Here is a 12598-nt window from a genome sequence, read left to right on the forward strand (position 1 = left end):
TGCATTTATAATAAAAAAAAAAGAAATGGAGGCGTGGTAGCAGCTTTAAGACGGTAGTTTCTGCTTCTAATTAGCGTCACGAGGATAAGTATTCTCATATCTGAACCACATTGGTCATAACCACACAAGTGACGCTATGAACACCAGCCAACACCAACTTCTTTATGAAACTGGCTTAAAGGATTTGCCTTGTTTATAATATTTCTGCTGTTTTAATTAAAAAAACAACAACAACAAAACTGTGGAAGGTTGTTACCGGCTGTAAATTCACAGATACCATGATTTATTGTAATATAAAACAAGGCGCGAGCGAGAGTCACGAAGATGAGAACGTGAAAATCAAGTTAAAGAAACATTGAGCTCTGCTAGTTCAGGGTGAGCTACAACTTCAACACTATTCTCTCAGGATGAGTATGGTGTGATAATGGGGGGAGGGGGTGTAGCTTTGCTTCTGTGGGTGTTGAATTGCCAAGGTGATGTTAGTAACAAACAATAGGAGGCCTTATGTGTGAATCCAACCAGCTGATGAATATTTCACCTGACTGACGTGGGCTGTCGATCAGAACAGGGCGTTAATCCGACAATTCCCAGAGCTGACTTCATACAAACAGAATGTAACTTGACATGCATTCTAATTTTTTTATGAAGGCCGCAAGGACAATCTGCCCAAAGTCTACTGCAAACTATCACGCAAGCCTATCAGTCATTAATTGGCTCCAACTCATATTAGGTAGAAGAGATATCAATATCAGATGGTTATGTGCTGTGTCTGGCAAAATATTCAAGAATGGTGTGATGAAGACCAGGACACATGTTTATTCTTTATAATAAAGATTTCTTTAAAAGTAAATTATGCACTACAAAAAACATCTGTTGTGCTTTTATAAATCTTCAGCACTGTGTCTGTATTAGCTACAGCTCATCTTTGGATGTCAGTAATCAGAGGACAAATCTGATCAGCAAAACACTCAGATGGCTTTGGACTCCTTGCATATTCATATCACCTGCTTTCGTCATTATCCACATGGCTTCTCTCCAGTTGCAACAGCTGTGCCTTTTTAAATAAGAATTATGTAAACATATGTCATTTATATCTGCATTTCCTTCTGTGCAGCAGAACACAAACTAAACATCACACCAAAGTAATGACTGACTGTCAGTGTTCCAATATGTGATAGCATGATCCTTTGTTGGAAGTGTCCACCGATACAAAACGATTTGAAGGTTGAAAGCATTATGGTATATGTCACACGTAACTGGAACCATTAAAACCCGGTTTATGGGGCTGAGGTGTAGCGTATAACAGCGCAAAAGGGCAGATGGGCCATAATTGGCAAAAAGACTGACTCCTGTTCTATTTATATATCTTTACAGAGCCATAGCTTATGTCATAGGTACTATATTGTGCAGCTGTCTACCTGTTTTGCATAAGCCACGCACTATAAATATAGGTATCTGTCTTTCTCCATCTGTGGTTGGCTTAGGCCATTTTAATAATAAATGATACTTGCTAATGGCATCCTTTTCTTTTCTTCTTCTACTTCTTCTTCTTTTTCCTCAGACTCTGAGAGCGAGAAATAAACAGACCGAAGGAGAAAGGGCACAGCAGACGACAGAAGCGAAAGACGAGGATGAGCGCGACCCATGCAGCCTCTGCAGCTCTGTGGACCTCGATAAGGTGTGTGCGTGTTTTGAGACGGGGCTAATATGCGATCAAATGAAGAGTGCGTCTTTTCTGCATCTTTTTTGAGTCAATGTGTCCGTTTGCTGAAATTATGCAGCAATCGATCAGACACTGGAAACAAAAGGTGGAGGATGACCTAACAAGTGTATTTGCTTACCTGTGACGGGGTAGGTGAACAGCCATCTGGTTATTCACCCTGCTTCATCTGTTTGCAGATTGCATGATTTCCCACACTGCCAGACACAAGCATGTACAAAACAGAAGACAAAGCAGCATTGCTGAGCTCCTAAATCTAAGCCAGTTTTGAAAGTCTTGACTCCAAATGGTGCAGGTGTTTTTTTTTTATATGTTCTTACTAGAAGAGTTTGTCCTTGTGTGCTGAAATCTACCTTCAAGCACACACAGTCAGACATTCGTTTAAACTATGCTCATGTGATGGTGCAGTTTGACACGTGTTTTTCCACTTTAACAGGCTCAGCGCCACAATGACAGATTCAACCAGTCTCTCGCTCTCTCTGCTGCCGGGCAACACTTTATTGAACGAGACCCATGACTCTTGACTTCACGCACTTAAGTTTTGCAAGGCCCGGTTTCAAACATCAGTGTTTTTGTGACACACTGATCTGTCAGTTTAAGCCCATCATTCTGAGGGTTTGCTTCTTCCAGTAACTTGAATCCTGAAGCTCGGACACTTCCTTCACAGATCTCAAACATGGGTAACTCTACCCATGTGCAACACTCATGCACTTTCTGCGCTATGCAAAATGTTGTTATTATCACCAGCACACTTGTCATGTGCTAGCCTTCCTCATTTAAAAAAAGAAAAAGGCCCGCTTTTTGTTTTCAAACTGGTTAAGCTGGATCGTAGCCGCTTTAATGTCCTGGTTTCCCGATACTCACCTTTACTCAACCTAAATCAGTCCGTCCACATTTGCAAGCTGCGTAACACCAGGAATCTGAAGCATGTCTTCACACTTGGCTTGGCTTTGTTCACCTGTTATTAAACACAGAAACCGGTTTCTGTATCTTTTCTTATGCAAGCAAAGCACCACTGTAAATTTTCAGACTTCTTGATATTTAGAGTAAATGTTGAGCTTGGGGCTTTATATAACCAGCAAATGCTAGCTGGATTGTATTTTTGTTTTGTTTTTGAAGTTATCCCAGTATATCCATCAGTAGGTTACACTCAGTGACTGTATAAGTATAAAATGCAATGTTTTCTACTGTCATTGGTTCCACTTCAATATGACAACAGTGGAATTTAATGTGATCTTCCAGCTTTTTTGTTTTCTTTTTGTGTGAAATCACTTGTTTGTGGGAAGCTCCTTGCAGTAGCGTGCTCACTCAGCATGTGACAAACACAATTTCACTTCTTTCTTTTTCTTTTTCTTGTTATATACAAGACTGTGTTGTAAAAATGAAACTTTCTCTTTGTATCTCTAAGAGTCTGTCTGCAATCACATTTTCTATTTTAAAGGTTTTTGACTTTAACATTTCTTTACTTTATTGTGCACATTTATTATTTATTTTTCATCGATATGGTTTTGGTTAAAGCAACAACCAAACTTTGTTATAGCAAAGAGAGGCTTCTATTTTCTACTGGCATTGTTTCATTATTCATGTGTGAGAGATGACTGTACAGGGCTCGCAAAATCGCTAGCCCGACGTCCCGGGGCTAGCGATTTTTCCAGTTGGGCTACCAAAATCTAACTCAGCCCTGCCCGTCGGGCTATCGTAGGAAGGAAAATATATGTCTATGCTTTTGCATTCTTTCGCCAATGTAGCTGAGTAATTATGTCATTGGCATCGATGAGCCACTGTCAATATGTGACATATTGAAATCGCGTTTGAATTTGCGCTTGTTTTTTTGCTTTCACTTTCATTTTGCGATCGCGCGAACGGTGTGTAGAGAGCAGCAGTACTGATTGGTGAGTGACGATTAATTGCGCACCAATTCCTCTGACATCGTCTTATCACTCATTAGCTTACTATTCAAACATGACAAGTGAAATCTCTTGCAGCAAGCTTAAACATGTGAGAGGTTGAGTGCGCAAAGAATCGCTGATCGTTATGTAAGTACGTGTGTAAAAGCAGCAGGATTTACGCTGGTATTTTAGTTCTGCTCAGCCAAATAAGACGGGTCAGGGTGAAGAAGGGGCAGCCAAAGAAAAGCTTACCACAAAACGGAAAAGTTATGACAAATCAGACTATGAGGCAAAAAGAAAGCGCAGCTTTTTTGGTTTCATGGACAAAAGAATTTCTGTGGCTGGAATATGACGAGCTAAATAACATGATGTTCTGCCAGGTGTGTTGTGAGTTTCATTTGATTTCTGAGTCGACAAGCACCTTTGTTACTGGGACCAGTAATTTTAAGAAAGACCCCATCAGAACCCATGAGAAATGCAAGAAATGCATTATTGCCCAGTCTGCAGCATCTTTCCCAGAACAAACAGCAATTGCAAAAAAACATACTAAAAATAAACCAAGCACAACAAGAACTCCTGAAAAAGCTGTTTAGAACAGCGTGCTATAAGAGTGAACTATATTGGCAAAATTTAGCAGTCTTTGCAAACTTCAAAAAGCAAATGGCCTAGATCTTGGTTCCACTTACCTCTTACCCATGACTTCAGTGGAAATTTCAGATTTAGGATCTGACACAGACTGATTCATGTCCTACACAGTTCTTTCAGTTCATAGAAATTTCTGTTCAATTTGAACCAAGTATTTGAGTTGATGGTTGTAATTTTTATACAGTTGTTGTGATTTGTATTTTAACAATTTTTTTGATTAATTTTTGTTTCCGTTACAATAACAATTGCAATTACAATTGTTTTGTATGTTAATTACTGCAGTGAGAAGTAGCAGAAAAGGCAGATTTTCATTCGCTTGGCAGGTGTTCATAAGTCGATCTGCATATGGGCAGATTATGTAAACATGTAACGTCAACATGTTGACGGATACTTGTGCCTGGTGTGTTCACAGCTCTGATGCAATTCTACCAACTAATTCCCCCAAAAATAAATAAAACGACACGCTGATTTTAATAAATCCAAACCCGAAGGTGCGCATGTGTATATAGTATACCAGAGATGCATACAGTTCAATGGATGTGAGCTTTCTCAGTGAGTTAAACTGCCTCGGGTGATGCCAGTGTTAGTTGGGACTTAAGCATACAAATCAAAAAATAAAATATAGATAGATATGCAGAGAAGTGTGGGGATGACTGCAAGTGAGCTCACCAGAACCTCACCCTTAGATGTTTGCTTTTCGAGTAATTACAGTTGATGCCAAGAAACTGAGCGCATGTGAGACAGAAGATGCAGCATCTCTGGTTTTGCTTTGTTTTTTGGCTCCCCCCTTATTTAAAGTTGAACTTTGTAGTCGTATCAGCAGCTAACAATGCTAAATCTGTGGATAGCTTAAAGTGTTTTTATTTTTTTGCAGTTCACAGCTGTATTTATGCCTTGAATGAGCAGGGGTAATAAAGGACAGAGATGGTAGTGTTCCAGCGCAGCGCTTCTTCAGGGTCGCTAGCTCCATTAAAACAATGTGATATGTGTCCGGTAGCTAAACAGTCTGCTGCAGTAAACAACCAACACATGATTAATTGTCAACGTGAATGAATGTTTTACATGCTACGACAGCCGCACACGGAACAGTAAAGGTCCGGTGATTGTGTCAGCCGGTGCCTGATGTCACGATAGGGGTGTCTCTCACACACACAGTCATCATCACATGGTCACTAAGCATCAGTTTGTTACTAATCACAGGAAAGTGTCAGGGTTAAGAGGGAAATTAAGATTAAAGAGTGGACTTGCTGCTTCTCTTTCACTCTTAACTCACTCGAGTGGGGCCATAAGGTTAAGTTCTGACTCACCCTGTTTCCTTACCAGAATGATTCCACCTGATATTTCCAAATGTTATCGTGTGAAACCTGACAGTCTTCGCGTCACACACCATGGCAGCCCATTTCCTGTGTGGCTGTAAACACAGGGAACTTGTGAAAAGCTTGTAAAAGCTTTCACTTAGACTTAGGTAAACCTGCAAATGCACACGCACACAACAAGCAAATTTCACATGCAACACTTCCTGGTCTGACCAGTCCTTGGAGCAGTATAGTTTTTAGCTCTATGCTGCCACCTGCTGGAGACGTTTTGTTTTACTTTTTAGATTATTTCCCCCCTACTCGTGTATAGAGAATGGGTTTTACTAATTTCGTTTCGTTGTACTTCTGCAGGATTTGGTCGACTGGCGGAAGCCCCTGGCATGGCAGGTGGGCCACCTCAGAGAGAAATATGACGCGTGGGTACACCAACCAGTTGACAGACCTATCAGACTGTTTGGAAACCCCATCATGGAGGCCATCACTAAAACTTCCTGGTAAGAAAGGAAGCTTGAAGAAAAATTAACCATTTATCAGATAAGAACATACATTCAGTTTTGCAGGCTTGGCAATCACTCGTGCAACATTTTCACAGAATTTTACTGTTATTTATTAAGTTTATATTTATATATCAACCAGCTGGAGGTGAGGGACCCGAGACAGGACAAAAGAGACACTGCTGAAGAGAGCTAGAGATTAATAATTCCTAATGACTAATACACTAGCAGTTTATAAACATACAGGGAGTGAAAAGAGAAGCTTGGACCCATTGCAGCATAACTAAGAGAGAATTCAGGTTCACCTGATCCAACCCTAATTATGCTTTATCAAAATGGAAAGACTGATTTTAAAGTAGAGAGGGTGTCTGTCTCCTAAATTCAAACTGGGAGCTGGTTTCATGTAAGACAGGCCTGAAAGCTCTGGGCTCTGCCTCCCATTCTACTTCTAAATACTGTAGGAACCAGACATAAGCCCGCAGTCCGAATGTGAAGTGTTCTAGTATATTAATAAGGTACAATGGTCCAGCCTAGAAGTAATAAATCACGACAAGTTTTTCAGTATTACTCTGAGACAGGATGTTTCTGTGTTTGCAGGTATTGCACAAATACAAGAAAAGTGTCCTGCATACTTGTTTGTTGTGGTCTTTGAAGGACACATCCTGGTTTAAATAAAATAAACAACTCCAAGTTTCCTCAGTATTACTGGAGGCCAAGCAATTACTGAGGGAAAGTAAATGGAAACATTTATGCAATGGTTTCCGCAAATCATTGTGTGTAATGGCCACACGATGAGGGCTGTGATGAAAAGAATATTTCCCACCTTGAAAATTCTGTCGGCAGTTCTGTGATTGTCAAAGGATAAGCAAACACATCTGCTTCAGTGGCGTCATCAAAGATTGAATTATAATGAAAAGTTCAATTTTATAAATTTATGCAATTTTAAGCTTGTTAAGCCTACCTCTGCAAGCTACTTTGCAACCCACCTTCACCTCAGGTTCCAGCCATATCCGATTTAATCAGTGTCACACCTGTGGTCACCTCCTGCTCTCTTTTTCCTGTTTTGATGCATTGTGGACAGGGGTGTCAAAAATAAGGCCCAGGGACCAGAAATGGCCCAGCAAAGGCTCCAGTCGGGCCAGCTGGACAGCTTTGTGAAATATGAAGAAGTGCATAGATTTTGTATTTTTAAAAGATTTACAACTTTTTCCTGTTGATAAAGGACCCCATATTCATACTACACCAAAGTAATAGATTAACAATTAAATGATAAAGTTCCTGTTTTTTTTTTTTATTTATTTTTTTATTATTATTTTATTATCTACTACAGAAATCCCTTTCTATACCAGAAGGGGAAATAAAACAATGTAGTACAACAAAATGTTTTTTATAATTACCCGAAAGTCTGGACTGAGAACGTTTCCTGTGACTTTACCCGTTTATCATGTCGTTCACCATTCTGACCCAGTTCAGATTAATGGCCCACATCGTAAACTGAATACACTGTCCTCTAGTAACAGAGTAAGAGCGTGAACTAATGCTTACACTCTCTTGCTTTCAGGTATTGGGTACCTATTGTGTGGCTCCCTATTGTGTTTTATCTGAGCTGGCACTGCTATACCACCCTGGCACAGGGCACCACCAGGCTAGCCCTCACTTCAGGTAACTCACACGCACCTGTGTTTGTGCCGCAGTCACTTGTGTTTTCATTTTCATTCATGTGTTCACATTTCTGTTTGAGCCATCTATAGCCGAGCATGTGTGTGTTCCCAGGCTTCTCTATCCCTATCCACAAGTACTTTTTCCCAGTCCTCTTTATGATGGGCTGGTTCTTGTGGTCGTTCATCGAGTACTGCATCCATCGCTTCGTCTTTCACATGAATCCACCAGCTCATAACTACTACCTCATCACGCTACACTTCCTCCTGCATGGACAGCACCACAAGGTATGAACAACCACCGCTGAGGTCACAGCTGTGAGTCATCAAAGCAATATTTGTTTTTGTTTAAAATCATCCTTTATGGCACCAGCTGAGGTGGTAATCTTTTATTGCAGGGAGGAGGGGGACGCAAATGTCCTCCTGTTTCCAAATACTTTTATGAACTGAATACATATCAAGTATAACTAGTTACAGATGTGCAAATATTGTAAGTTAAATTATTGTAACATTAACCACAGTATAGTTTAAGCCACAGGGGGAAGCTGATTTAGCTTAGCTTAATAAAGAGTTAAAATAAACAATGCAGAAGCAGTGTGTGGAAAAATGCTGTTCATCTCAGTTTCTGTTTTACTAGGTTGTAAAATTAGAGTATTTTTTATTAGCTTCTTCTATGTAAAACCTTATAACTGATAGTCGGTGTAATTAGGAAATGTGATGTTTTTCCTGTAGAAGCTATAAAGTTGCACTACAAAATCTCACAAACCCACTGATTCCAAAGATTCTGGGACTATGTATAAGCTGTAAATAAAGAAACACAATACAATGATTTTTTTCAAATCTTACTAACCCATATTTTATTCACAAAAACAAACATTAGAAAAATATTGTAACATTCAGACTCTAATTTGAGTTTGATGGCAGCAACAAGGTGTTGGGAGAGGCTGAGGAAAATGCTGTGAAAGATATCGCCACTTGCTGATCATTTTTGAATTACTGTCTGATGAATACCTGTGATGGCTTTTTGTTGCGGGGGAAAAAAGGATGTAAAATGGTCTAAAATGGCCACCGTATATAAATCTTTTCATTTATTTTCTCTCTCCAGTCTCCGTTTGACGGCTCTCGGCTAGTCTTCCCTCCCGGCCTCGCCTCCTTAGTTGTGGCGGTCTTCTACATGTCCATCCATTGCGTGCTCCCAGACATCCTCGGAGTATGCGTGTTCGTCGGTGGGCTGGGCGGCTACGTCGTATACGATATGATCCACTACTACCTTCATTATGGCTCTCCGAAGAAAGGCTCATATCTGTACAGCCTGAAGGCCTACCACGTCAAACACCACTTCGAGCACCAGAGATCAGGTAAGGCTTACATTTGCTAACGGCCTTAGAAGAAATATGGTTTTGCTTTGGGGGGGGGGGGGTTTCTTTCTTTTTCTGATGGGGATGTTTATTTTTCTCAACAGGTTTCGGGATCACCACCACATTCTGGGACCACCCCTTCAACACAACCATGCCTGATGAAAAATTCTGACATGGAAACGGCTCCCCCGAAGGGCCACAGGACTTGTCAACCACCCTCTTTTCCCAACTCCTTTAGTTACATCTCTGCAGCCATATAACTTCCACAGACTAGGAGGAACTTCAGGGCCACTGCATCCAGTCCATTAATAATCTGTGTAACACATTAACCAGCACCACAATATTACCTTAAGCTCAGTCATCTGGGTGTGTGTCAACCTGCCTGCACTATTTACTCACTGTGATCATTTCCACTAAGATGTGAGGGCTTTCAGTGCCATTTTTTTCCTTCTACTACTACTTCTTCTTTTTTCATTTAAGAAATCTGCCACGTGTGCTTTACCAACACCAACCTATCACCTGATCACCACTCAGAATGTCGCCGCGTACAGCCGGGAGGTGGCCGTGGAGAGAAAAATCTGTTTTGTGATGCATGTGGTCAATTTGAATTAGATTTAATCTTTTAATCTAAAATCATACAGGGGGAAAACTGTGATAAAATTACTAATCTGACAGCACAATGCTCACACAGCTCACCAAAAACGCACACTGTTCAAGAGGTAACAGGAAGTGATGGATGGTAGGTGAATGTTGAAGATGGGTGGAGCGGAGGGGGGTGAGAGATGATTAGAAAGAGTGCATGTGAGAGAGAAAGTGTGACAGAGATTGAGAGAGAGTACGCTAACTATTTAATCTACTGAGGGAAAAGGCTTCTTCCCGCCTTCGCATCATCTACAGCTTACATATTCCTCGTCGCTGTCACAGGTTTTCTCTGCTACGCTGCTATAAACTGTTGCGCTGCTAATTAATCACAAAAGTTCCCTCCACCACATTTGGGCTCGCTTGATTTAAGAAGCAGCCGTGCCTGGAAAAAACCTTCGGTTTCACTTTTTTTTTTTTGCTGAGATACGTTTAACTTATTATCACCAAATCTGCAGGAGTGAGTTTATACTGTAGGAGGCTAATTCCATGTACTGTTAATGTGATGTAAAAGCAGAGTTCAGAATGTCTGAAACCCCTGTGGAGATATATTTTTGCAAGTCTGTTGTAATATTTCCATCTTTTATTTTTTTTCCTCGTTAATAATTCAACAAAGATGTAAAAATAATATTTTGTATGAAGCTTTGTACAGTAGAGGAGATTCTTTAATCGCACAGTCTTCATTTTGTCAGGTTGACTATATGTTAGAGAGCGAGTGTGGTTGCCAGGGTGACGGGGGACAAATCTGAAGGCATGAAGCCAGTCTGTCTGATTTCCTGCTGTGGGGATCTTGGGGTCAAAGTTCACAGATTTTTGGAAGTGTTATTTTCTAAAAGTAATCTTGACATAGAGATTCCTTCCTTTTAAAGGGGACCTATAATGCAACTTCTAACACCATGTTTCAAGTGTAGCTTGGCATGACTCACACTTCAAACTAATGCTTATTTACATTATACTAACAAACCATCTTAGCTCTCTTATCCCCTCCTCCTAAAGCCAACTTTCTTCTGATTGGATGCCTCTCAGAGCTTTGTGCCTTAGTTGACTATATATAAGGGATATCTGCTCTCTAGGAGTAAAGGAAAGCTATCTGAAACTTGAATGTTTAGGTAGTTTGAAGCCTGAGCTTCTCTCTCATGGATCACTTGCACATGGGTATGAACTGTAATGGCACAAATATTACAGAAAATTAGGAAAAGCATAATAGGACGACTTTAAAGTCGTGGTTTATTTTGGCCCTGCAGACCCCTCCCTAGGATGACGATAAAGCAACAAATCTGACTTTACAGCAGGAAGTCTTGACACTGACTGGTGGATCCGCAAAACGTCTCCTGAAAAAACGCCCGACAACGCCGATAAGTGAAGTAGAACAAACTTAATTCACACTCTTTACATGAATAACTGAAGCACAGTAAGAATATACTGCTGCTGCAGGAAATTTATTTTTTATCTACTTTTCTAGCATGAATAAATACTTCCACTTGTAGAAGTGTACATACAGCTGTATGTAATCTAATCCATCTGAGTTTTCACCATTCAAGAAGATTTGTAATGCAGAACCTTAACACCATTTATACTCCTCTTTTTAAAAAAAAAAAATTGTTTCATTTATTTTTATACAAATTCTCTGCAGCAATAACAGTGAAGTGTAAACCTAAAGAGGGCTGAGGGACCCCCAAATGTTTCCACTATGACGAGATGAGTGGATTTATTAACTGATTTAGCACCAAAATGTGTCATTGTCTACAAATATCTGTTGATCTTTAGCTGTGATTATGATGATTATGAATGTTCAAGACTTTGTGCAGAAAGCATTAACTCATCAAAAAGAACCTAAAGAATGTTTTTAATGTCTGTTATGCTGATGGTTCTAATAAGTTCTAATAATAATGATAAGACATGATTGTGCCGGCTGCTTGGCAAAGTGAAATGATTCCACTTGTTGGAGTTAAATTAAAAAAAAATAAAAATACAGATCTTATTTATGTATATTTATATGATAAGAATGAAAAACGGTAAATATGATTCTAACTTGTGAAATTTTTCTCTTGTGCTAAATTTTGCAGCAAAAAAAAAAAAAAAAATCCTAAATTTGTTTACTTTAATGTCTTAACTTGTGTTTTGGAATTTTTAAGTCCATGCAAATGCAAACGTATTTGTAAATAAATATCTGTATATTTCTGATGTTGGCCTGTCCAGTTTTTTATTTTTATGATGATGGATGATGACTTTAAATTGCATTGTAAGAGATGAAGGGTGGAGTATTTAATCTTATATTTTAAAAACGGAGGTGTTGCTTTTGCCTCTGAATGTAGAGATGTTTTTTTTGGGGTCGGGGTTCAAAAGACTTTCAATGTGACGTGGTTGTTCATGTCAGCGGTCACAGTAAAATATCTGGATCCCTTTGAGTTACTGTTGCTTTTCTCTTAGCTCAAAGTCCTTACAGGCAAGGTTTGCAGGCGAGCATCTCCGAATGCACAACACACCAACCCTGAAGCAGAACAGCACGCAGTCTTCTTTCTGTTCCTCCGGTCAGCTGTGAACAGGAAACTCTGGTTGTAATTCAGAGGCTCACTAAAGCTGTACACTAAAAGGGTGAAAAAACTTTGCGCTGTGTGATGAGTCACGATTTCTATTGCAACACTTCCGGACACAAATTCGGACAGAATGTGGCGTTAACAACATGAAAAAACGGATCCTTTCTGCCTTAATCAAAGTTTTAGGGTGGTGGTGTAGTAATGTTTTATTGGTACACTTTGGGGCCTTTAGTGCTGACTGAACATTATTTAATCATCTGGTTTAATCATTAAGCAACTACTTTTCTGAACACAATAAGCAGTTCACTGCACTCAAATGGCCTCGACAGTCAACACACGTCA

The 12598-nt window shown here is 39.8% G+C and overlaps 1 protein-coding gene across 1 annotated transcript in view; it reads left to right on the plus strand.

Annotated features, from left to right (window-relative positions):
- Positions 1-11903, plus strand: part of fa2h (fatty acid 2-hydroxylase) — a 34216-nt gene extending 22313 nt beyond the window's left edge. Inside the window, exons 2-7 of the mRNA XM_006797430.3 lie at positions 1562-1678; positions 5922-6064; positions 7626-7726; positions 7838-8010; positions 8828-9080; positions 9185-11903. Of these exons, the coding sequence (XP_006797493.1) occupies positions 1562-1678; positions 5922-6064; positions 7626-7726; positions 7838-8010; positions 8828-9080; positions 9185-9252 (855 nt within the window). The 3' untranslated portion in view covers positions 9253-11903. The remainder of the gene's footprint in view (positions 1-1561; positions 1679-5921; positions 6065-7625; positions 7727-7837; positions 8011-8827; positions 9081-9184) is intronic.
- Positions 11904-12598: the final 695 nt, after the last annotated feature.

The sequence above is a fragment of the Neolamprologus brichardi genome, chromosome 7 (genome assembly GCF_056152115.1).
Source record: "Neolamprologus brichardi isolate AB-2024 chromosome 7, ASM5615211v1, whole genome shotgun sequence".
Lineage (NCBI taxonomy): Eukaryota > Metazoa > Chordata > Actinopteri > Cichliformes > Cichlidae > Neolamprologus > Neolamprologus brichardi.